The following is a 25,989-nucleotide window of genomic DNA, read 5'->3' as shown; positions in this document are numbered from 1 at the left end:
CGAAATCAAGGCTCAGAGGCAACAGGCTGGCTACCTAGGAGACAACTGGGCATGCCCCATGTGCTCAGCCTGACCCAACACCTCCCAGAGGGAGATCTAGCCCTGCCCATTCCCACTTTCGGAGGAGCATATTGAGGCTGGGAGAGGTTCCATCACTAGCTGAAGGCCTCAGAGCTGAGTGGGGATGAACGTGGAGCCTTCCGGTCCTGCAGGGGGCGCACGTCACAAACAGTGATCCTGACCATGGCCTCAGTGCCTGCCTGTCTGAGGGTGACAGTGGATCACATATCCTGGGCTGTTCTCAAAACCCCTTTGCTGTCCTCAGTGAGTCCATGGCCCTCCACCCAAATTTTGCCCTCCCCCACACACTGAGGCCACTGGCTGTGGTCCCCCATACCCAGCCGAGCTATGGAAGAGACCCCTTCACTATTCACTCCATGATCTTTTATTATCGGGTACCCTGGCTGGCCCAGGACCCAGAGAGACAAGCTGAGGTCAAGCAGGGCACGGCATCAGAGACCCATTTTACAGGTGAGAAAAACAAGGAGCAGAGGCCTGCAGGAACCTGCAGTAGGCAGCGTGCACCAGGGAGCCCAACCCTGCTGGAATTGTCTGCCCTGCCCTGAGCCTGGCCCATAGCGGCTGCCACATTTCAGACAGGGCAGTGAGTGATGGGACGTGCCCTTTGCCCATTCTGGTAGGGCATGGGGCTGGGGGAAGGAGCAGGACAGTGATGTCTGTGCGGCTAGCTGAGGGACAAGGCCGGGACCCAGGAGTGGCTGGGATGTGGGGGCTGCTTTCTTCTGTGTAGAATGCCCCCACAAGGCTCCCCACTCTGCTGACTCTTTACTGGGCCTGTCGGAAAACACTTCTCACTGTGAAGGGGACAGAACTAATGGGGGACAGTGGAGGACATGGATCTACCCCTATTCCTGAGTCACAGCCCAGACTGAGCCTGGGGTCATGGCGCCAGGTGGCCCCTCTGGCCAGTCCACAGTTCTTGGAACTCAACATGGCAACCCAGGTCCCGCAGGGCAGCCTTGGCCACATCCTCACAGCTGCTGTGGTTCGACTGGGCCTTTGTAATGAGTGCCTCAGCCCCCAGGTCCAGGATGGGCTTCGAGAAGGCCCGGCTGCGGGACACCAGGTTTCGGATCAGCATACAAGCCTGTTTCTGGAGAAGAGAGCAGCTGTGAGCTGCCAGATGCAGCTTTGGGGTGGGGTCCACTCTGACCTCAGGGTCCTCATAACAAGATGGGGGTGATCATGACAACAGCAGACATCCAGCAGCTGCCTATACTATATCAAGTTAGATCCATCTCTTCACTTTACCCTCTTGGTGGCCCCTGGAGGTGAGGCTAATGCCCCCAACTCCCAGGCAAGGAAACAGGATCAGGGTAGCTCTGGGATCGATCCTCTGGGTGTGGAACTCCCAGCCTCAGAGTTGGTCTGACATTCCCTGAGGCTGGCACAGAGCCAAGAAGGGGCCCTAGGGCAAGGGGGGCAGGGAGGCCACAAGAAGAGAGTGGTTGTTCACAGGCACCTGTCAACTACGTCCCTACCCGTTCAGTGGACATTTGTGCCCTGTGCACCTGCTGTGGGTGGGTGTGGGGCGCTGCCTGGAAGCGTCCCAGGGTGGTTCCCACCACTATCGGGAAAGCAGATGGGAAGTACATGTGGAGTGGGGAGCTGCTGGCCAGGGTGGCCAAAAGTGGACAAAGGGACAGGCCAGCCAAGGGACGGTGTCCCAGAGTAAGAGCCAGCGAGAACAAAGGCCCCCTGTGGGTCCCAGCCTGGTGCATCTAAGGACTCTACGCTGGAAGTGGGGTGGCAAGGATGGCCCCAGGGGCTGCAAGAGGAGTCTGGGTTCAGCCAGGGAAGTGTGGACAGGGGGTCCCACACCCAGAACTCAGACCAGCAGCCCAAGGAGGGGCCAGAACCTTTCTGAAATCCCTATCTGCACTTCCCCACCTCCTCCCCAACAGATCTCTCTACAGGGGCTAAGGAAGGAGACTGGCTGGGTGCGGTGGCTCATGCCTGTAATCCCAGCACTTTGGGGTTGGGTCATGACATCGAGGGTTTGAGACTAGCCTGGCCAACATGGGACCCCATCTCTACTGGGAATATAAAAATTAGCCGGGCATGGTGGTGTGTGTCTGTAATGCCAGCTACTCAGGAGGCTGAGGCAGGAGAATCATTTGAACCCGGGAGGCAGAGGTTGCAGTGAGCCAAGATTGTGCTACTGCACTCCAGCCTGGGGAACAGAGCAAGACTGCTTCTTGAAAAAAAAACAGGAGATTAAGGGCAAGGTGGCTCACACCTGTAATCCCAGCACTTAGGGAAGCAGAGGTGGGTGGATCACCTAAGGTCAGGAGTTCGAGACCAGCCTGGACAACATGGCAAAACCTCATCTCTACTAAAAATACAAAAATTAGCCAGGCGTGGTGGCACATGCCTGTGATCCCAGCTACTCCAGAGACTGAGACAGGAGAATCGCTTGAACTAGGGAGGTGGAGATTGCGGTGAGCCGAGATGGCACCACTGCACTCCAGCCTGGGCGACAGAGTAAGACCGTTCGAAGAAAAGAAAGGAGATTAAGTGTTACAGCTTTCTTTCTGGGGTTTCACCAGAAAGCCCCTCTAAACTCCTCCCTCCCCCCAAAAGGAAATTAAATGCAGAAAAACAGAGGCAGAAAAGGAGACAGCTACAGGCAGAATTCACACATTTTGGAAGATAAAAAGGAAGCCAGCCCTGTGGGGCTCAGCTGTGGCAGGGACAGGGACAGGGACTGGGACTGAGCCTTTGCCCATCACCACCCGCATGCCACACCTGCTCCCATGCCCCCTCTGCACCTATCTGTACACCCTACCCCGGCCCGCCAGCCCCCATCCCATGCCCTGCCCACCTGCACGCCGGCCTCCTGCGGGTGCGCCTTCATGGCCTGCAGCGCTGCCACAACCCCGCCACCCTCCACGATAATGCGGCTGTTGTTGGGCTTACGCAGGGCCAGGACACTCAGAGCCCCACAGCTCTGCTCACACACCTGCAGGGGGCAGTCACGGGAAGGCTGAGATGCAGTGGACAGACCCGCCCCCAACATCCCGCTGTGGCCACCAACCCTGGTGAACACCCTGCAGCCTCCCCTCTGTGGGTCTCCGGCAGCTCCTGTGTAATAACAGCACAATGGCAGCGTGACGCAAATATCGGGGTGACAAGGGCACTAGCCCCGGTCAGACCTTTGCAGGGTGCTGGTGATAACTCAGGGACACCCAGAGCAGGTCAGCACTTGAGAGCCAACGCCTGCGACCTTCACCCGCCCTGCCCTGGCCCTGCAGGGGAATAGATCTTCATGCAGATACAGAAACTGAACCGGGATGCACAGCTACTCTGTGTGCCCGAGGTGGGTACCTGGGGGCTGGCCAGGTGCCGGGTCATGGCAGCCATGATGGACTCCATCCCGCCAGCATGGACGATGGCGTCCTTTACATCGTCGTTGCCAGCGATGGCTCGTAGGGCGCTCAGCAACTGCTTCACGAGCTCCTGCATGAGGGACAGGCCCAGTCACCCCAGCAAGGCTGCTGGATTGTGGGAGAGGGCTCTGAGGGAGAATCTGAGGCTGTTTTACTGTTTGACCAACAGGTATGGTGTGACTGCATGGTGTGACTCCAACGAGAAGGGGTGACAGATGCCTGTGGCTCAGGCCGCCTGTGTCCAAACGGTACCATCTAGGTGACTCGATCCCCCAGCCCCACAGGGGCAGAAGGGGCATGTGACTCAGGCCGGCCATCAGAGCACAGGGTGCCCCTGGCCATGGCCACAGACCCAGGGTGGGCCCTAACCATCCTGTACTGAGGAGAGTGGATGAAATGCTATTGGGACCGCTGATCCCCTTGATGGGGAAGCTGAGGGCCCCGCCCCCTGACTACCCAGGAGTACAGGGCAAAAGCATCCCTTCATTTGCTGAAGTTGGTTCCCATTTAGCTCCCAGCCACCTGTACAGAAGGAGGCTGGCTGACCTCACCAGCTGGACCTGGAGGCGCAGGACCATGGCACCCCGGGGGCTTTCCTGCAGCTGCAACTGGACAGGGAGGCACCTGTTGGTTCGCTCCCTGCTGTGGGAGGGCACATGGCGAAGGGCTTGATAATGGGCTGCTAAACAGAGTGATGAGTAGAGGACCCTGCCCTGTTCTGCAGATAGGGAAACTGAGGCAGAGAGGTTTGGGAACTAACCCAAGTATCCCAGTCCTGGCTGACACCCTGTGCCTCCCAGCATCCTTTTCCTGGTACAAAAGGACAGTAAGGGAGGGCAGGAAGGTTTGTCTCCCCTCGATCTTCACTGCCCTCGGGTCAGTGAAAAGAAAAATTGCACCTTGGTTCCGAGATTGGCAGGCAGGGCCAGCTTGTTCTGAGTGTGGCTCGTCAGCTGACTGGGGCCTAGAGGGACAGCGTGCACTGGGCCAGGGGAGCTTTACACCTGAATGCGGCTCTGAGCCCCCACCTGGTGGTCACTGTAGTCAGCCAGCAGGGACACCAGGATGCTCAGGCCCCCGAGGTCGACAACCTCCCGGCAGAACTCGTTGCGGACAGCCAGGCGGGACAGGGTTCCACAGAGCTCGCTCAGGATGCCAGGGTTATCCAGGAATGCTGCAGGGAGAGGAGGAGGCAGTGGTGTTGGGGGCGGGAAGAACCAGCCACAGGGCACTCTGGTTTGGGGGAGGACCCTGCTCCACTGGAAGAGTTCAGTCCTTCTGCCTACTGGGGTGGCCACCAGCACCAGGAAGGCCCCAGGAAAAACACCAGGGGCTGCCTGGGCCTGCAGTGCCCCCTGCTGACTGCTGGGAAGACTTAAGAATGTGCCCCTCCACCCCCTTCCTTCCATCATGTCCTAAAAAAAAATAGCACACCAACTGATGGTCTCACCTAAAAAAAGAAAACTGCAATAGCGCTTAAAAAAAAAAGACATCTGAGACTATTTTTATGATGAGAGGGTAGGAATGGTTTTTCTAGGTGCAACAGAAAACTCTAAAACCATAGAGGGACAAATATGGACTGGGCTGACGTGGGCAAAACTGAACACAGAGGCCACAGATGGAGCTCAGAGGCCCTGCACCAGGAAGCAGAGGCGGCACTCTGGCTGAGAGGGCTAAGGTCCTGCATCTACACAGGCCTGTGTGACGGTCGGTTCCTGTGGCCACCTGTAGCCCCTGCAGTTCCACCCAATGCCAACCTAGCTGTTGCCGTGGAGGTATTCTGTCCACATGGTTACCATTCACAATCAGCTATCTTTTATTATTATTATAATAATTATTACCGAGATGCAGTCTCCCTCTGTCGCCCAGGCTGGAGTGCAGTGGCGTGATCTCGGCTCACCACAACTTCTGCTTCCTGGGCTCAAGTGATCCTCATGCCTCAGCTTCTCAAGTACCTGGGACTACAGGAGCACACCCCCATGCCCAGCAATTTTTGTATTTTTACCAATCCAAAAGTGGTTTCGTCCTGTTGCCCGGGCTGGTCTTGAACTCCTGGGCCCAAACAACCCTTCCACCACAGCCTCGTAAGGTGCTGGCATTACAGGCGTGAGCCACCATGCCTGGCCCAGTTGCCTTGAACTGAGATGACCTTGATCAATGTGAACAGGACTCATTCAATCAGCTGAAGTCCTTGGAAGCAAACGGAGGAGCCTCCCAGAGAAGGGGACTGCCCGGGAATTTCCGGCCTGCCCTATGGAGTACCGACTTGCCAGCCCAGAACTGCAGGAGCCCATTCCTTTTTTTTTTTTTTTTTTTAATTAGAGACAGGGTTTCACCATGTTGGTCAGGCTGGTCTTGAACTCCTAATCTTGTGATCCGCCCACCTTGGTCTCCCAAAGTGCTGGGATTACAGGCATGAGCCACCGTGCCCGGCCATGAGCCCATTCCTTACCAAAAGTCCCTTCATAGATACATGTCCTATCTCTCTGGCAGAAACCTGATTGGAGCTCTTATAAATAAAACAAGAAAGGTGCAAGCCACCTCCCAGAAAAGTAGCCTGACTTTGCAGACGGTCAGGACCCATTTTCAGATCTGCTGGAGGTATAGGAGACTGAGGTGGGCCGACCTCCTCAGCAGACAGAGCCAGAACCCCCACACAGGCCCGGCCACAGACCCAGAGCCACGGGGCAGGCAGGAAAGGGGAACTCATCCCTCTGACACCTTCTCTATTCTGGCCCCCAATCAGGACTTTTCTGGTGGGTTCAGTGGATGGTATGGGGGTAGGGGTGGAGACAGAAGCTTAGGGTCTCACAGTCAGCACCATTATCTCCCAGGGCTGGTCACCCAGGAGCCAGACACATGAATGTGCCTAAGGATCTGTGGCTGAATATGATCACGCGTGCACACGTCCATCTGAGACTGCCAGGGTGCGTGCCAGTCAGCCTCCCCCAGTCCTCATATTTCTCTCTGGGGACCTCCCCCTTTCCCTCTCTGTCTCTGGAGTTGGACACAGCAAGCGCTATCCCTAGACACCTCCAGAGATGGGATTGTCACCTGTTCCTGGCCCATGAGTGCTGGCCTGGAATTCTCCAGGCTAGAAAGCATGAGGACATTCTTCATGAGGGCTGCCATTGCAGGTGGGTCTAACCCAAGAGGCGAGTGGAGCCTTCAGCCGTGCCTGAAGCGTCCCTGTGCGCTGACCCCCAACTCTGGTGACAGCTGGCCTGCCCACCTTCATTCACTGACTTATGTTGCCCCCTATCCTACCTTTGGTGGCTTCGATCAACACCTTCAAGCCTCTGTTCTCCTGCACAATCATCTTGGCATGGTCGTGGGCGTGGCTAATGGACATACGCATGTCGTCATTGAAGGTCATGACACGCAGGGCCCAGCAGGCCTCTCTGACCACATTGGCGTGGTGGCCATGATGGACAATGGCGCCAGTCAGCAGGGGCAGCACACCGGCTTTCACCAGGTCTTGCCGATTCTGTTCGTGTTTCAGGCAAGCATGACGAACACAGCGGATCCCAGAGCAGGTCAGGTCGGCCTCGTCAACATTCTGAGCCAGCGTGGCCACCAGCAGCTGCAGGCCCTGGGTGTCCAGGAGGTCTGGCTGGCCATCGGTCAGCACTGACAGGGCATTGAGGGACTGGAGCAGAAGGCCCTGGTCACTTGTAGTGGCCAGCTTCCAGGCAGCAAAGATGATGGGGTAGGCCCCTTTCTGGGCTGCGAGGAAGCAGCAGGCCTTGTCCTGCTTCAACTGGTCACAGAAGCGGGTGAGATGTGCTGACACTTCCTGGGGGCGAGAGCTGGCCACAGACTCCTGTAGGTCACTGAGCGTCTAGGAGACATGGGAGAAACCTCAGCGTCAGCTCAGGCAAGAGGAGCCCAGGGTCACAGCAAGTGTCTGGATCCCTGCAAGATTCCCTCCCCTGGGATCTGGGCCTGCAGCGGAAGTGATGTGGGGCCAGTTACAGCTCTGGCGATTTCCAGACCTGTGCTTCTAGGAGCTTTGAGTTTCAGAGGCCATAGGGTGAAGATACACACACACACCCAGACAACTCAGTGTCCCTACACAGGGACTGCACATATAAATGCAGACATAGGGAGCTTTGAGTTTCAAAGGCCATAGGGTGAAGATTCACACACACACACACACACATACACACACCAAGCACCCAGACAACTCAGTGTCCCCACAGAGGGACTGCACATATAAATGCCGATATATTAAACATTCCAGCCCTACCTGCTATCAAGAGGCCCCAAGCAATACCAGCAGAAGAACTGTCCAGCTGAGCCCAACCAGGCAGAATCACAAAAAGCAGTAACATGCCTGTTGTTTTGGGTTGCTTGTCACACAGCCATAACAAACTGGCACACTCATCAGTGCTCAGCTCCCCAAGAAAGGAGAAAGCCACATTCACCAGACATGCCCATCCTGATGTCTTCTTTCATCTCTCTCATTCACTCCACAGACATTTACTGAGCACCTGCCAAATGCAGTTACACTGTACAGAGAGCTCATTTACCCAAATTTGACTCTAAGCCATTGGGGAAAAATAATAAAACACATGGAACAGGTCAGGTAAGTTTAGCTGCCATTCAACTACATGACCATGGGACATGTTTTGGCATGAGCCAAAGATGAATCTGTGAGCCTGGAGCTTGTGAGATTAATTGCACCCAGACTGAGTCAGGGCGGTTCTACAGAAACCACCAGCCCAAAGGGCTTTGATTTGGCATTGACTGACGTGAGAAACAAAGAAGCCTATATGATAATCCTCACTGAGCTCAGATGTGTGGACCTGAGTCCATGGATGTAACAATGCAATAGGATATTTTAAAAACACATTTTTGCTAAAATGGGATTTGAACTAAAAAAAAAATAAGTTAACAACAGAGTGCATGACCAGGACAGACGTTACTGCAAAGAATACATATGAATGGCCACTAACACATGAAAAGATGCTCAATGTCACTAATCATTAGGAAAAATGCAATTCAGACCTACAGAGGAGTCAGGCGTGGTGCCTCATGCCTGTAACCCCAGCACTTTGGGAGGCCAAGGCAGGAGGATCGCTTGAGCCCAGGAGTTGAAGACCAGACTGGGCAACACATGGAGCAAAAAAGAAAATCAAACACAGAATTACTGTATGATCTGGCAGTTCCACTTCTGGGGATACACCCAAGAGAACTGAAAGCAGTCTCCATCCGGGCGTGGTGGCTCACATCTGTAATCCCAGCACTTGGGAGGCTGAGGTGGGCGGATCACAAGGTCAAGAGCTCGAGACCAGCCTGGCCAATGTGGTGAAACCCCATCTCTACCAGAACTACAAAAATTAGCCAGGCGTGGTGGCGCACGCCTGTTGTTCCAGCCATTCAGGAGGCTGAGGCAGAAAAATTGCTTGAACCAGGGTGGTGGAGGTTGCAGTGAGCCAAGACTGCACCACTGCACTCCAGCCTGGGAAACAAAGCAAGACTCCGCCTCAAAAAAAAAAAAAGAAAGAAAGAAAGAAAGCAGAGTCTCAAGGAGATACCTGTACACCCATGTTCACAGCAGCATTATTCATGAGAGCCAAGAGGTAGACACAACCCAAATGTCCATCAACAGATGAATGAATAATCAAATATCCATTCACACAGTGGAACATATCTGGCCTTAAAATGAGAAGAAAATCAGGCACGTAGGCTGGGTGCACTGGCTCACGCCTGTAATCCCAGCACTTTTGAAGCTGAGGTCAGGAGTTCAAGACTAGACTGGCCAACATGGTGAACCCTCACCTCTACTAAAAATACAAAAAAAATTAGCTGGACGCATTGGCGTGTGCCTATAATTCCAGCTATGTGGGAGGCTGAGGCAGGACAATGAATTGAACCCAGGAGGTGGAGATTGCAGTGAGCTGAGATCGTGCCATTATAGTCTAGCCTGGGTGACAGAGCAAAACTCTGTCTAAAAAAAATAAAAATAAAAAATAAAAACTAATTCAGGCACATAGTATACCATGGATGTACCTTTAGCATATTATGCTAAGTGAAATAAAACAGTCGTCAAAAGACAAATACTGTGATTGATTTCATTTATTAAATAAAATTTTTTTGAGATGGAGTCTCCCTCTGTAACCCAGGCTGGAGTGCAGTGGTGCCATCTCAGCTCACTGCAACCTCCACCTCCCAGGTTCAACCAATCCTCCCACTTCAACCTCCTGAGTAGCTGGGACTAAAGCATGTGCCACCACACCTGGATAATTTTTTGTATTTTTAGTGGAGATGGGGTTTCACCATGTTGGCCAGGCTGGTCTCGAACTCCTGATCTCAAAGTGATCCAGGCCAGGCACGGTGGCTCACGCCTATAATCCCAGCACTTTGGGAGGCCGAGGCGGGTGGACCACGAGGTCAAGAGATCAAGACCATCCTGGTCAACAAGGTGAAACCCCGTCTCTACTAAATATACAAAAATTAGCTGGGTATGGTGGTGCGTGCCTGTAGTCCCAGCTACTCGGGAGGCTGAGGCAGGAGAACTGCTTGAACCCAGGAGGCAGAGGTTGCAGTGGGCCGGGATCGTGCCATTGCACTCCAGCCTGGGTAACAACAGTAAAACTCCGTCTCAAAAAAAAAAAAAACAAAGTGATCCATCCACCTGGGCTTCCCAAAGTGCTCCGATTACAGGTGTGAGCCATGGCACCCAGCCTGTGATTCCATTTATATGAGGTCCCTGGAGTAGTCAAACTTACAGCAACAGAAGGTAGAATGGTGGCTGCTAGGAGCTGAGGGGAAGAGGAACAAGGAGTTTGTTTCAGTTTTGCAAGATGAGATAGATGGTCATGATGGTTGCACATTATGAATGTACTTAATGACACTGATACATTTAAAAATGGTTATAATGGGGCCAGGCGCAGTGGCTCACGCCTGTAATCCCCGCACTTTGGGAGGCCAAGGTGGGCAGATCACGAGATCAGGAGATCAAGACCATCCTGGCCAACATAGTGAAACCCCATCTCCACTAAAAATACAAAATTAGCTGGGCGTGGTGGCACATGCCTGTAGTCCTAGCTACTTGGGAGACTGAGGCAGGAGAATTGCTTAAACACAGGAGGTAGAGATTGCAGTAAGCCAAGATCACGCCACTGCACTATAGCCTGGCTAACAGTGAGACTCCGTCTCAAAAAAAAAATATGGTTACAATTGAAAATGTTTTTATGAATATGTTACATTAACAGCAGTGTAGCATTTCAGCAGAAATCCTGCAAGAAACTTGAAAAGCTCCTGCCAGAAATGCCTTTGAGAATGCACAGTACTGGAGTTAGAACTACCAAGTTTTTCACAAGGAATTACTATGTTAGCAGGGACATGTAAACTAAAAATAAAATTCTTAGCTGGGCATGGTGGCTCATGCCCGAGTGGGCTGAGATTGAGCCACTGCACACCAGCCTGGGTGACAGAGCGAGACTTTGTCTCAAAAAATAAACAAATAATAAAATTAATTAATCCTTATTAAGCAAGAAAGGCAAAAAGCAAACTAACAGCAATGAGACAATTTTCACAAGACCTCCTCAGGCCAGGAGAGGCCAGGACCCTGAAGCCTTCAGCGAGCTGGATTTATCCCCACAGCCGTCTCTTCCAACTTCCTCCTCTATCACTGCACCTCCAGCTCCCGGGTGAATGACGTTTTTTCTCTTTGGATCTCAACATCCCCATCTGTACAACGGGGAGATCCCAGCCTTGCACACGCTATCTGAACAATGACTGAGAAGGCAGGGAGAAAGCAGCTGCACAGAACCAGGCCCATAGCTGGTTCAGACACTGGAGCCTTCTGCTGTTCTACAGAGTTTGATGGGTGACCTTAAGGAAAGCAGTGAACTTCTACCTTCCTTGTCGGGTCTCTGGAGAGGTAAGTGCCAGCTCCTGGCCTGTTTCCCCATCACTAAGGCAGGAATGACACCATCTACCTCACAGGTGAGCTTCAGTGCTAACGGACAGGGTGGAAAGTGCCAGTGAACAGTCTGCTCAGTAAGTGACAGCCTTACTGTGAGCCCAGTGTCTCGTCCTCTGTTTCCTGTCCATCTGTCTCTGGGAAGCCAGAGAGGCCCTTCTATGGTGTCCCTGACTCTGGGCTCCCAGCATGAGGGACAACCAAGCTGTCCAGCTGATTTCAGTGTACTGAAATCAGCCTGTGAAGCTTGGCGTCCCCTGCATCAGAAGGCATGCCACCCTCAGACAGGGACTCAGGGAAACCTGGCTGCAAACGAGCATGCCTGGACATGCTGGGCAGGCCTTGCCCGTCAGAGCCTGCACTCTGCCATCCAGGAAACAGGTGACATGGGACCTATTGTGTGGGCTGCCCCCTCCTACCTGCAGGACGTCATGTGTGGGCTCCTGGGGTCCGTCTGCAGAGACTTTAGGCACCGTCTTTACAATGTTGCTCAGATCAACCCCTGTTGGGGGCGGGGGGAGTAAGCACACAGGGGTCAGAAAGCAAGCGACAGCTGTCTTCCCTGTGAGTGTGCTGAAATCACACCTCAGCATCCTTCTGCTGGGACCACCCCAAGCCAGAAGCCTCCCACCTGCCCATTCCCACACAAGCCACATCAACACAGGGGGTAGAAGGCATTGGGTGCTTCTGCCACTGGGCCATGGGCCAGCCAAAGGGAGCAGAGTGGTAGTGAGGCTGCTGCCACGAAAGGCTGTCGCCATAGGCCATGATGTCTGTGTGGTAAGGTGCCAGTGCTGCCTGGCGGGATTGGTGGGGGAGGGAGGGACCCCATGGCCTTCTCCCTTGGGGCTCCTGTCCCTCCTAGTTCTGGCTGATTCTTGTACCTGCTGGCACCCCCACAAGGAGCCCCTGCCATCCTGGATGCTTTTGCTTGTCCCACTGGCCCCTGTCTAGGACCTACATTGCACTGTGCCTGAGAGGCCGACCTCTGAGGCTGGACCCTGGGTTTGTTCAATGCGGAAGTGAACTTGAGATGGGGACTGGAGGAGGGGAGTGTGGGGTGTTCATTTCCAGCTCCCTGCCTCTGTCCCAGGGCCCAGTGCCTGTCAGGTGACCCCTGCCCAGGGCTTCTGCTCGCTGCGGTCAGAGTCTCTGCCATGGCTAGTTATGCTGTGATGGTCGCCTAACCCTGCCCACACCATTGCAAACAGCCCCTCATGCTACACTCCTCCGTGCCCGGTTTCAACACGCCATCTGTTTCCACAGGCTGGTAACCAACACCTACTTCTGCCTCTGGAGCTCAAGGTGGGGTAGAGTGGGGCAGGGAGGCAGGAGCCCTGTTTCCCAGGCCAGGGTCAGGGAAAGCCTCTTCAAGGAAGGGATCAAATGAGACTCATGAGAAGGATCCAGCCCATGAATATCTGGGTGAGGTGGAGGCAGGGACAGAGAGGGCGTGTGAGAGGTGGGAGCAGGATAACCAGCCTGCCTTGGGCACAGCCTGGAGGGGACAAGGCCTAGTGGGCACCTGGTTTCTGTGCCAGGCATGTGGCAGTCCCCAGAGGGCAGCAGGACCCTTGCATCGCTCTCACCGCCCTACCTTGCGATTCAAACTGCTCCACGGCCTCTTTCACCGCCTCCTCTGGCCCCATCGCAAACTCCTCTATGTTCTCACGCACAGCTGCGTCAAAGGTCTCCTGGGTGATGCACTTAGACGCCATCTTCCCTGCACTGATGTTGGTGTGCAGCCGACAGGTGCTCCGAAGCTGAGAAGTTAGGGCAAAGAGAGAGCTACCTCAAGGGTGAGCAGGAACGGCAGGGCCTGGCCACTGTGAAAACGCCACTTACAAAGCATCTACCAGGGACCAGAGCCCTACAACCATCCTGGAGAAACTCTTCCCACCTAGATCACAGGCAAGAGTGATATCCCTACTTCCCTAGAGCTTCTACAAATACAGAAGAGGCCAGATGTGGTGGCTTAGCCTATAATCCCAGCACTCGAAGAGGCCGAGGCAGGAGGATCACTTGAGCCTGGGAGGTCAAGGCTGCAGTGAGCCATGATCACCCTAGTGCGCTCCAGCCCGGGCCACAGAGTGAGACTATGTCTTGAAAACAAAAAGTGCAGAAAAGAACACAGAGTTTACTATATTTTATCTAAGAAAGGTGGATCTTTAATGTAATGATACAAGTAAGGTTATTCTAAAACTACTACGAATGTAGCAAATAATAATGATGACTATTAGGAATCAGCATAGAAGAAGAAAGATTCTGGCTGGGCACAGGGTGTCAATGCCTGTAAGCCCAACACTTTGGGAGGTCAAGGCAGGAGGATCACTTGAGCCCAGAAGTTTGAGACCAGCCTGGACAACATGGCGAAACTCTGAAACGCTGTCTTTACCAAAATAAAAGTAAAAATTAGCTGGGTGTGGTGGCACATGCCTGTAGTCCCAGCTATTAAGGAGGCTGAGGTTGGAGGATCGCTTGAGCCTGGGAGGCCGAGGTTATAGTGAGCCAAGATTGTACCACTGCACTCCAATCTGGGCAACAGAGCAAGACCCTAATTCAAAAAGAAAAAAAAAGATTCTAACATCATAAAATCAAGGAAGTGAAAACTCAGAACTCCCTATAATTAACAACATTGTATTGTATACTTGAAATTTGCTAAAAGGGTAGCTCTTAAGTGTTCTCACCACAAAAAAGAAAAAGGTAACTGTTGATTGAGGTATTTCATAATCTGCCTGCATATAAAAATCATCGAGTTGTATAATGTAAACATATGCAATATATTTGTATAATTTTTTTTTTTTTGAGACGGAGTTTCACTCTTGTTACTCAGGCTGGAGTGCAATGGCACGATCTCAGCTCACCGCAACCTCCGCCTTCTGAGTTCAAGCAATTCTCCTGCCTCAGCCTCCCAAGTAGCTGGGACTACAGGCACGCACCACCATGCCCAGCTAATTTTTTGTATCTTTAGTAGACACGGGGTTTCACCATGTTGACCAGGATGGTCTCGATCTCTTGACCTCATGATCCACCCGCCTCGGCCTCCCAAAGTGCTGGGATTACAGGCGTGAGCCACTGCGCCCGGCCCCGATAGCACTTTTCTAGAGGTAGTAGTGAATACCTCTAAACCAACTATGGTTTCTACCATTTCCCACAGGAGCTAGGGGCAGGGGTAGGTGGCTCACTCCTGTAATCCCAGCACTTTGGGAGGCTGAGCAGGAAGATGGCTTAAGGCCAGGAGTTCAAGACCAGCCTGGGCAACATGGGGAGGCCCTGTCTCTACATAAAATCTTTAAAAACAAGGAGCCGGGCTTCTGACGGAATGGCTGATTCCAGGTCCCAGCAGGTCATGGGCCGGGTAACCCTGGGGCATCTTGTGAGCCCAGAGACCAAGGAAGCTTCCAAACCCTAAGGGGTACCTGCTAGCTACAGATGAGACAAGTGAGCATTAAAAAATATATACAGTACCTATCAAAATAAAAATCTGGGCTGGGTGTAGTGGCTCACGTCTGTAATCCCAGCACTCTGGAAGGCCGAGGCCAGCAAGCAGATTATCTGAGGTCAGAAGTTCGAGACCAGCCAAGCCAACATGGTTAAACCCCTTCTCCACTAAAAATACAAAAATTGGCCGGGTGTGGTGGCTCACACTTATAATCCCAGCACTTTGGGGGACTCAGGTGGGCAGATCATGAGGTCAGGAGTTTGAGACCAGCTTGTCCAATATGGTGAAACCCTGTTTCTACTAAAAAATACAAAAATTAGCCGGGCGTGGTAGTGCACGCCTGTAGTTCCAGCTACTCGAGAGGCTGAGGCAGGAGAATTGCTTGAATCCAGGAAGCAGAGGTTGTAGTGAGCTAAGATTGTACCACTGCACTCTAACCTGGGCAATAGAGTGAGACTGCTCAAAAAAAACAAAAAATCAAAATCTGTGCTTTCATAATACTAAAACAAATATAGCTCAGCCTTCTGAAAACTGCCCAACCAAGAATCTAGCACTCAGCGGGTAGTGGTGGCATGCTCTTGTACTCCCAGGTACTACTCAGGAGGCTGAGATGGGAGGATCACTTGAATTCAGGAGTTCAAGACCAGCCTGGCCAATGTCATGAGACACTGTCTATAAAATAATTCATATATTTTTAAAAAAGAATCTAGCATTTAACCTGCCTCCCTTGTACAAATGGATTCCAGGTTACAGAAAGAGAATGAAGAAAAGTTCTGCTTCCAATTCCAGCTGATCAGCCGAGACAGGAGAGAATCAGATGATGAACTCGTAAGATGTAAAACCATCAGGTGTAAAACTGATAAGCGCCTGACAAGGGGCGGACAGGAACTGAGTCTACCGCTGTCATCAAAAGAGAAACCAGCCAACACCTACCTCCTGACCAACAGCAAAAGGCACCTGTGAAGTCAGCGTGCCCAAATCTGATCTCAAAACCTGAATCTCAAACCTGAATCTGATCATGCACTCAGGCCACCCCCTGCCACGATGAAACATTCTGTATCTGCACTGCCTAGTATAGCAGCCGTTGGCCTATGTGGCTAGCACACAGCTGAAGTGTGGCAGTGCGGCTGAGGAACTGAGGGTGTCATTTTATTTTGTTTTAATTTATTTTAATGTATATAGCCATACATGATGAGTGACTATGGTATTGCACGGCACAGCTCTGACACCCTGACCAACACCATGAGCATGTGATCTGCAAAATCTCAATTAGGGAAGAGAATGTCAACTACAGGACAAACACTCAGAGTTTTCAACAAATAAATCACAAGAACAAAGAAAAGGAGAGGGAGTCTATCAACAGATGAATGGATAAACAAAATGGTCCATGTGCACAGAGGAATATTACTCAGTCAGAAAAAGGAATGAGATGCTGACTCATGCTACAATGGGGATGGACCTCAAAAACATCATGCCTCATCAAAGAAGCCGGAAACAAAAGGCCTCATAGTGCACAATTCCAATGATATGGAATGTCCAGAAAAGGCAAATCCACAGACACAGAAAGCAGAAACTCTGTTTCAAAAAAAAAAAAAAGTGTGTGTGTGTGTGTGTGTACAGACAAACCCCCTTATAAAATAAAAATAAACAAGTAGGGCCAGGCGCGCGGGCTCACACCTGTAATCCCAACACTTTGAGAGGCTAAGGCAGGCAGACCACCTGAGGTCAGGAGTTCAAGACCAGCCTGGCCAACATGGCAAAACCCCGTCTCTACTAAATAAACAAAAAGCAGTGGGGCGCCTGTAATCTCAGCTACTCAGGAGGCTGAGGCAAGACAATGGCTTGAACCTAGGAGGTGGAGGTTGCAGTGAGCTGAGATCGTGCCACAGCACTCCAGCCTGGGCAACAAGAGCAAGACTCCGTCTAAAAAAAAAATAAACAAACAAGTAAAACCCAGTACAGGTACACCCTAGAAACCATGGACAGGTATCAGCACTTAGATGACCCTTAACCTTGGGCAGCACCTTCCCCCCGACAGGTGGGAAGGGGACATAGAGTTAAGTAAGATAAAACTCTCGCTAAGAACACCAAATCCCTGTGTAATTCTCTTCCAACCCTGTAGATCAACAGTCCCAACCTTTTTAGCCTAAGGGACTGTTTCGTGGAAGACAGTTTTTCCATGGATATGATGGAGCTGGGGTGGGGATGGTTTCGGGATGGTTCAAGCTCATTACATTTGTTGTGCACTTTATTTCTATTATTATTACATTGTAGTATATAATGAAATAATTCTACAACTCACTGTAACGTAGGATCAGTGGGAGCCCTCAGCTTGCCCTCTAGCAATCAGGCAGTCCCATCTGAGGGGTGATGGGACACAATGACAGATCAGGCATTAGATTCTTATAAGGAGCACAGAACCTAGATGCTGGCATGCGCAGTTCACAGCAGGGTCCGTGCTCCTGTGAGAATTTCACCAGAGGTGGAGGTCAGGTATAATGCAAGTGATGCGGAGTCACTGTAAACATAGAGGAAGCTTCGCTCACTCACCCTGTGCTTACCTCCTGCTGTGCCGCCCAGGCCCTAACAGGTCACGGACCACTGGACCAGTATGGGTCCATGACCCAGGGGTTGGGGACCCCTGCTGTAGATGATCTTAACAAGAAGGACTTCACAAGGTGCAAGTGGATCATTAACACCCAACATTGGCTGGATGCAGTGGCTCACGCCTGTAATCTCAGTACTTTGGGAGGCCAAGGTGGGTGGGTCACGAGGTCAGGAGTTCAAGACTAGCCTGACCAACATGGTAAAACCCTGTCTCTCTAAAAACACAAAAATTAGCCAGGCGAGGTGGTGCACACCCGTAATCCCAGCTACTCAGGAGGCTGAGGCAGGAGAATCGCTTGAACCCAGGAGGTAGAGGATGCAGTGAGCCTAGATCACGCCATAGCACTCCAGCCTGGACAACAGAGTCGGACTCCGTCTTAAGCACAAAACAAAACAAAACACCTAACATTTGCCACCGTCCCTTTGGAACAAAGGGAAGAACAGGCCTCAGGCCCAGAGCCTAACAGAGGTTAACAACTTTTTAAATTTTAATTGTTTTAATATATTCACCTTGTTTATTGCAGTAATACCAAGTTTCCATCCTGGAATTGATTATCAAGTTTCCACTTAAGGCCAGTTACGATGGCCTGCACTTTGAGAGGCCGAGGCGGGAGGATCACATGAGGCCAGGAGTTTGAGACCAGCCTGGGCACATCGCAAAACTCTGTCTCTACAGAAAGTACAAAAACTAGCCAGGTGCGGTAGCACAGACCTGTAGTTCCACTGTTTGGGAGGCTGAGGTGGGAGCCTGGAGAGGTCAAGGCTGCAGTGAGCAGAAATTGTGCCCCGGCACTCTAGCCTGGGTGACAAAGTGAGATCCTGTCTCAAAAAACAAAAAGAAAAGAAAAGAAGGGCTAGGCACAGTGGTTCACGCCTGTAATCCCAGCACTTTGGGAGGCCGAGGCAGGCGGATCTCGAGGTCAAGAGATCGAGACCATCCTCACCATGATGAAACCCCATTTCTACTAAAAATACAAAAATTAGCCGGGTGTGGTGGCACACACCTGTAGTCCCAGCTATTGGGGAGGCTGAGGCGGAAGAATCACTTGAACCCAGGAGACAGAGGTTGCAGTGAGCCGAGATTGCGCCACTGCGCTCCAGCCTGGCTACAGAGCAAGACTCCGTCTCAAAAAAAGAAAAGAATAAAAGGTCATTCTGGCCCACACTTCTCCTTTCAGGCAGTGGCATGGGATGTACACATTGCATCTGTGTCCCTGCAGATGCCCACTGCACACTGCATACTGACTAAGGGGAGGAGGACTGGCTCCCAGGCAGCCTGCAGAACTCAGTTACCAGGCCCTCTACTTTTCTTTTTTTTTTTTGAGATGGAGTCTTGCTCTGTTGCCCAGGCTAGAATGCAAAGGTGCAATCTTGGCTCACTGCAACCTCTGCCTCCCGGGTTCAAATGATTCTCATGCCTCAGCCTCCAAGTAGCTAAGACTACAGATACATGCCACCACGCCCGGCTAATTTCTGTATTTTTAGTAGAGACGGTGTTTCACCATGTTGGTCATGCTGGTCTTGAACTCCTGACCTCAGGTGATCTGCCCGCCTTGCCCTCCCAACCTGCTGGGATTACAGGTGTGAGCCACCGTGCCCAGCCAGATCCACTTTTCTTCAGTTCCCTCTGTGTCAAACAGAGATAAACACAGAATCTACCTCATAAGCCAGTAGTGAAAAATTCAGCCAACTCCTATAAATTCCTCAGAACAGGATGTGGACAGAGTAGAAACTCAATAAATGTTAGCTATTTGTTCCTTTCCTTTGTTGCTTAAGAGGCAACTCAGCAAGTGCAGGAGTCCCATCTCACTCCTTTGCAGACAGGCCCCTCTCCTTTCTCCCCCAGAAGAAAAGGGAGCTCTTTAAGGGCTGCTATGGATTTCCAAGGTCAAAGGTGAAGGAGGAGAAATGTGAAGAGCTTCTCAGTGGGAAGAGAGGAGTAGGAGACTCTATTCCCACCACCCCGGCCAGGCCAGGAAATTCCCTGTGGCCCTCAGTATCTTTACCCGAAAACAGTTTTGCTGAATTTCACCCTGGCAATGTAAATTGAGAGCTGATGTTCACAGGTGTAGGACAGACAGTCATCCCTCAGCTCACCTGAGACAAATGCTGTGACCTCCTGAGGTCATGAATCTGTCCTTAACCTTGGCAAAATAAACTTGATTTTTTTATTTTTTTTTGAGATGGAGTCTCTCTGTCGTTCAGGCTGGAGTGCAGTGGTGCGATCTTGGCTCACTGCAACCTCCGCCTCCTGGGTTCCAGCAATCCTCCTGCCGCAGTCTCCTGAGTAGGTGGGATTACAGGCACGCACCACCACGCCCGGCTAATTTTTCTATTTTTTTAAGTCGAGACGGATGTTCTGCCATGTTGGCCAGGCTGGTCTCGAACTCCTGACTTTGTGATCCGCCCTCCTGGGCCTCCCAAAGTGTTGGGATTACAGGCGTGAGCCACCACGCCCAGCCAAGCTTTCTAAATTGATTGACACCTATCTCAAATACTTCAGATTCTGTCCTCCGCGGAGCTTCTACCAGCACTTCCAGGTGGCTGCCTTTCCAGGCCGCTCAGAGAGAGCCCATGCTCTCTGGCCTCTGCTCCCCGACCCACAAACCCTCCCTTCAACCCACTCCTGAGCTAATTGAGTTAGGGAGGTCTGGCTCTGTGACCACCCCTGAGCCAAGTCCTCTAAGGTCCCCTAAGTCTTGCACAGGGCTGGGTTGGGGGAGGAAAGTACAGATTTGGAACACATAAGACAGTGCCTAGGGATGGCCAAGTGAGAATTACCTGGAGAACAGCTCAAGCTAAAAGGGGGAAACACATTACCAGTCCCTATGATCCATCAGGGCATGCTGAGGGTAAAATGGAAGGTAAGTCTCCTAACTGGCAGCTAGTTTCCCTCTCTCAGCCAGGTTCTGCTCATGTAGAAAACTGTGCTGGCAGGTGCGGTGGCTCATGCCTATAAGCCTAGCACTTTGGGAGGCTGATGTGGGTAGATCACTTGAGGTCAAGAGTTTGAGATCAGCCTGGCCAAAATAGTGAAATCCTGTCTCTACTGAAAATACAAAACCTTAGCCAGGTTGAGGCAGGAGAATCCCTTGAACTCGGGGAGCAGAGGTTATGGTGAGCAGACACCTTGCCACTGCATTCCAGCCTGGGCGACAGCAGGGCTGTTTGAAAAGAAAAAAAATAAATAAGGGGGGCCGGGCATGGTGGCTCACGCCTGTAATCCCAGCATTTTGCAGGGTGAGGTGGGCAGATCACCTGAAGCCAGGAATTTGAGACCTGCCTGGGCAACACGGAGAAACCCTGTCTCTACTAAAAAATACAAAATTGGCTGGATGTGGTGGTGCACACCTGTAGTCCTAGGTGGCTGAGGAAGGGGATTCTCTTGAACCCGGAAGGTGGAGGTTGCAGTGAGCCAAGATCACGACACTGCACTCCAGCCTGGGCAACAGAGCAAGACTCCGTCTCAAAAAAAAAAAAAAAAAAAAAAAAAAAAGACTCTATCCACATCTCCCTCTACCAGCCACAACCACTCTGGTTCAATCACCAGCCTCCCTTGAGGGCGGCCTCATCTGTCACTCCCAGAGCCTTGATACCACCTCACTCACCTGCTCAAAACCCAGTAGTGGCTTCCCAAGTCTCTCAGAACAAAACCCAGTCTTCTTATTGGCACTTTCTCTACCTAAGCCTTCCAACCTGCTCTTCCCCGCCTCTTTCCCATTCTTCCCAGCACTCAAGAGACAACCTTCAAAACCACTTGTAGGTAAACAGCAGCCCCTGCTCTCCTGTCCCGTCACTCTTACATTATTTGTACACCATTCCCTGTATCTACAGCGACATTGTTCATTCACTCATTTATTTGTTTGCACCCTGTAGCCTCCTTGCCCCCACTGCCTAGGACGGGGCCCGATAAGCAGCAGGCACTCAGTACACAGGTGCAGAATGAATAAATAAAACGAATGAAAAGAAAACGAAGGCGAGGGAAGCCACGGATTTTGTCCCCAAGCGGCTTCTGTAAAATTCATTCATTTTCCCCCAAAACAGGTCCCTGAGGGTTGCGCCAGCCGAACCCCGCGGCACCCCCACTCCCCGCGCGACAGGGCTCCGCGGCCGCCGCTTCTCACCCGGTCTTCGCGGCCACGTGGGGAAAGGAGGGGCGCACGGCTGTCACCCAGGGCACCGCCTCTAGCCCCTTCCGGCCGCCGTACGCGCGCAGGCGCTGTGGTGCCCTCCGTCGGCCTGCCTGAGCCTCGTGAACAGCTCACGAGGTAACTAAGGGCGACCGCGAACTGAGGTAAAGCCAACAAGGCCACCTGGTGCGCGACGGTGGCGTCTTTGCCTCCCTTTCCGGGAGGCTCACTGTGGTTGCCGCCCGCCCCACCCCCGCGCCCCCGCAGGGAAATTTATTGCCTCCGGAGCGTCCGCCCAGAAGAAGCGGGAACCGCGCTTGCGCAGAAGAGCCCGGCAGCGGCGGCCCACGCCTGCGCACCAGGACTCGGCGGCGGCTTGCGCCTGCGCGGCGCGGCGCTGCAGAGACCGTTGGTTCATTTGCATGTCCCCGCCTCGCGCGGCGGCGGCGGCGGCGGGTGAGGAGCCTAAGGCGGCGGCGGGGGCGTCTCCGCGCGCGGTGGTCTCGGGGTGAGGCCCGGGCCCTGGCGTCGTTGGTGGGTGGGTCCCGGGGTGGGAGGCACGGACTCGGCCTCGGGGGCCCGCCCCGGGCTCCGTCATGGCGTCGCAGGCTCGGCCCTCTCGCTGCGGAGGTGGCCGCGTCCCAGCTGGGTTGGCCTGGGTGACCGGCTGCGGCCTCCGGGGCCCGGCGCCCCCATTTTCTCTCCCTCAGAGGCGGGGAGACGGCGGGCCGCGTCTAGAAAGGCTCATTGGTTCAGTCGTTCATTCATTCCTCCCAAACTCTGGGGGTCCCGCTCGTGAGGATTTAACGGCGCCCAGCGCTGCATCGGGCCCTTCCCCTTTTTCGAACCGGTTCAGCCCCCATAGCAGCCCCTTTACTAGCTGCCCATTCCATAGTTGGGGAAACAGGGGCACAGAAAGCTTAGGATCGTGTGAGTCGAACCTGGGTCACCTGACCCTGGAACCCTGCTTTTCGCTAGCAGAGAACGAGGGGGCACCCCAGGAAAAGGGCTGGAGGATGGGACGAGGGGGTGGTCGTGATGGGAAATCCACCCTACAGATTGCTTCTTGAAGGTGGAGGTTTTGCGAGGCGGGTATCTTGATGGTTAAGGACGCAGCCCCTGGACCCCTAATGTTGCCTCTTAATTTTTTACTCATTCTTCGGGGCTTTGGATGCATGAATACCCTCTTCACCAGGTTCAAGTCTGGGCTGGCTGATCTTGAGTGGGTGGCCAAGTGTGTCTCCCTTTGCCTCCTCATCCTAATGTCATTCATAACAGGACCCGCCTCTTCAGTGGGTGGTTGCGAGATGGTGCAAAATGAACTGTGTCACTAATTCATTGTCACTGGTTGGAGGTCCCGCCACTCACTGTCGAGAGGCTTCTTTAGAAGGGAAGGAAGGTCTCAGAGCCTCTGTGCCCTGCCGGGTTTGTAAAATGGGAAAAGAGCCATCCTGGGCTAGGCGCAGTGGCTCGTGCCTGTAATCCCAGCACTTCTGGAGGCCGAATTGGTTGGATCACTTGAGGTCAGGAATTCAAGACAAGCCTGGCCAACATGGTGAAACCTAAAATATAAAATATTTTTACCTAAAATATAAAAATTAGCCAGGTGCGGTGGCAGACGCCTGTAACCCCAGCTACTCGGGAGACTGAAGCAGGAGAATCGCCTGAGCCCAGGAGGCGGAGGTTGCAGTGAGCCAAGATCACGCCACTGCACTCCAGCCTGGGCAACAGAGAAAGTCTCCAAAAAGAAAAAAGAATGATCCCTTCTTTCCTAACCACGATTTGAGGGTTGTGGTCCCACCCTTCCTACTCTGTTATGCTCAGTTATGTGTGTTGGTTGACACCTTCCTCCAGCAGGTAGGACTGCTTTTACAGAGCTGCTTTTAAGGGATTCTGAGGAGATGGGCTCAGAGAAGGTTTGTCTTGCTCCTTTTCAGCCAACATACAACTGTGAACTTCCTGAGGGCAGAGGCCCCCCTCTTAAAAGGGTCCAACCAAAGCAGGCGGATCGCTAGAGGTCAGGAGTTCGAGATCAGCCTGGCCAACCTGGCAAAACCCTGTCTCTACTAAAAAAAAAATAAAAGTCCAGCCTGCCTCTGAAGTACCATTCGAGGATTATAGATTACTGCCTCCTTACTTCGAGGATTCTGTGAATTACTTAGAGCAGATTCTGTGAATGCATAGTTGTTACTCTTTTTCTTTTTCCCTTGAGACAGAGTTTCACTCTGTCTCCCAGTCTGGAGTACAGTGGCACGATCTCGGTTTACTGCAAACTCTACCTCCTGGGTTCAAGCAATTCCCATGCCTCAGCCTCCTGAGTATTTGGGGTTACAGGCACATGCCACCATGCCTGGCGATTTTTTTTTCTGAGACAGAGTCTCACTCTGTCACCCAGGTTGGAGTGCAGTGGTATCATCTAGGCTCACTGCAACCTCCACCTCCCGGGTTCAAGCAGCTCTCTTGCGTCAGCCTCCCAAGTAGCTGGGATTACAAGTGCATACCACCATGCCTTGCTAATTTTTGTATTTTTAGTAGATATGGGGTTTTGCCATGCTCGCCAAGCTGGTCTTGAACTCCTGACCTTAAGTGATCTGCCCATCTCAGCCTCCCAAAGTGCTGAGATTACAGGTGTGAACCACCGCACCCAGGCTGAATTTTTTGTATTTAAGTAGAGGCAAGGTTTCACCATGTTGCCCAGGCTGGTCTGGAACTCCTGAGCTCAGGCTATCCACCTGTCTCTACCTCGCAAAGTGCTCGGATTACAGGCATGAGCCGCCTCACCTAGCCCCATGATGTTACTCTTAGTGTGTTTTTTTCTCTCTCACTATAGGGCAAAATAACATGGCAGCCAGACGAATTACACAGGAGACTTTTGATGCTGTGTTACAAGAAAAAGCCAAACGATACCACGTGGATACCAGTGGTGAGGCTGTAAGCGACACTCTTCAGTTCAAAGCTCAAGGTAAAATGAAGTAGTGTTCTTTTGTTACTGTTTTGGTGAGGATGTATCTCAGGGCTAGGGCAGTAAGATTTCAATACCTTGGACAAACAATACTACTTCTGATACTTACATCCTTACTTTCCTTTTTTAGGAGATGTTTTTGTGTCTGAGTGCATGTGTGTTTATGTTTGAGATGGAATCTCGCTCTGTTGCCCAGGCTAGAATGCAATGGCACTCTTGCCTCATTGCAACATCCACCTCCTGGGTTCAGGTGATTCTCCCGTCTCAGCCCACTAAGTAGCTGGGATTACACACATCCACCACCACGCCCAGCTATTTTTATGTATTTTTAGTAGTGACGAGGTTTCACCATGTTGGCCAGGCTGGTTTCAACAAACTCCTGACCTCCAGTGATCCACCCACCTTGGCCTCCCAAAGTGCAGGGATTACAGGCATGAGCCACTGTGCCCAGCCCAGATAATGGTTTTTATTTTGGTTTGGTTTAGTTTTTGAGACAGGGTCTCACTCTGTCCCCCAGGCTGAAGTGCAGTTATAGCTCACTGCAACCTTGAACTCCTAAGCTTAAGCCATCCTCTTGTCTCTGCCTCCCAGAGTGCGGGATTATAGGCATGAGCCACTTCACCTGATCAGGAGATAAGGTTTTTATATGTCATTCATCATTATGCAGATATCTGGAGCTTCTCCCCGACCCACCTCAGGACAGTTTTTGTTTGTTTGTTTTGAGATGGAGTTTTGCTCTTGTCACCCAGGCTGGAGTACAATAACAGGATCTCAGCTCACTGCAACCTCTGCTTCCTGGGTTCAAATCATTCTCCTGCTTCAGCCACCATGTATGGCTAATTTTTGTATTTGTAGTAGAGATGGGATTTTACCAGATTGGCCAGGCTGGTCTTGAACTCCTGACCTCAGGTGATCCGCTCTCCTCAGCCTCTCAAAGTCCTGGGATTACAGGCATGAGCCACCAAGCCCAGCCCAGTTTTGTTTTTTTTAAATAGATATGGGATTTTGCTGTGTTTTTCAGGCTGGTCTTCAACTCCTGGGCTCAAGTGATACTCCCAGCTCCACCTCTGACGTGTTGCAGTTACAGGTGTGAGCCATGCACCCAGCTCCGAGGCAGGTTCTTGGATTCATTTCCTGGCTCCATCCCCATCACCACTGCCCAGGTTTAAGCTCTATCAGTTCTTACCTGGATAATCACAACAATCTCCTTCTGCAGCGTCTCTCTGTTTTTGGCTTCATTTCCCTCATATCTGCCCTTTATAGAGATGGTCCACAGATCTATTAGTGCCAGCCTCACTGAGCCAATGCTCTGCTTGGACTTTGGGGCTCCCCACTGCAGGATACATCCTCAGAGGTGTGCAGGAGCAGCCAGGTCACAGTTTGAACAAGACAAGAGGGCATGGGGCGGCCTGTAGATCTGCCGACTTTAGGCCCTGCCTAAAGAC

General features: G+C 52.2%; 2 protein-coding genes across 19 annotated transcripts in view; one reads left to right on the top strand and one right to left on the bottom strand.

The window, feature by feature from the left end:
• Window positions 1-425: 425 nt before the first annotated feature.
• Window positions 426-21,921, bottom strand: ARMC6 (armadillo repeat containing 6). Its single transcript, XM_035286707.3, has 8 exons — window positions 21,577-21,921; window positions 13,001-13,166; window positions 11,823-11,905; window positions 6,738-7,311; window positions 4,499-4,644; window positions 3,409-3,540; window positions 2,906-3,043; window positions 426-1,174 (listed from the first exon to the last, which is right to left on the bottom strand). Exons 2-8 carry the CDS (start codon window positions 13,119-13,121, stop codon window positions 962-964), a joined length of 1,407 nt encoding a protein of 468 aa, XP_035142598.1. The 5' UTR covers window positions 13,122-13,166; window positions 21,577-21,921; the 3' UTR covers window positions 426-961.
• SUGP2 (SURP and G-patch domain containing 2) overlaps window positions 21,665-25,989 on the top strand; it is a 45,524-nt gene continuing 41,199 nt past the window's right edge. For 5 of the 18 annotated variants that reach the window (XM_002761920.7, XM_008987544.5, XM_078361858.1 and 2 more), the window contains exons 1-2: window positions 21,963-22,090; window positions 24,413-24,544. In XM_002761920.7, the coding sequence (XP_002761966.2) occupies window positions 24,424-24,544 (121 nt within the window). In that variant the 5' untranslated portion in view covers window positions 21,963-22,090; window positions 24,413-24,423. Of the gene's footprint in view, window positions 22,513-24,412; window positions 24,545-25,989 lie in introns of all 18 variants that reach the window. The other 13 variants (XM_035286701.3, XM_035286702.3, XM_078361853.1 and 10 more) reach the window with 5 other exon arrangements.

The sequence above is a fragment of the Callithrix jacchus genome, chromosome 22 (genome assembly GCF_049354715.1).
Source record: "Callithrix jacchus isolate 240 chromosome 22, calJac240_pri, whole genome shotgun sequence".
Lineage (NCBI taxonomy): Eukaryota > Metazoa > Chordata > Mammalia > Primates > Cebidae > Callithrix > Callithrix jacchus.
Note: the sequence above shows the minus strand (reverse complement) of the source record. Positions and strands in the feature narration are given on the sequence as shown.

Excerpts from the sequence above, each read along its gene's own strand:
- ARMC6 (XM_035286707.3), bottom strand. The coding sequence starts at position 13,121 with ATGGCGTCTAAGTGCATCACCCAGGAGACCTTTGACGCAGCTGTGCGT. Across the intron at positions 4,645-6,737 it reads GTTGATCGAAGCCACCAAAG|CATTCCTGGATAACCCTGGC; the intron begins GTAGGATAGGGG and ends CTCTCCCTGCAG. Across the intron at positions 3,044-3,408 it reads GGCACCTGGCCAGCCCCCAG|GTGTGTGAGCAGAGCTGTGG; the intron begins GTACCCACCTCG and ends TGCCCCCTGCAG.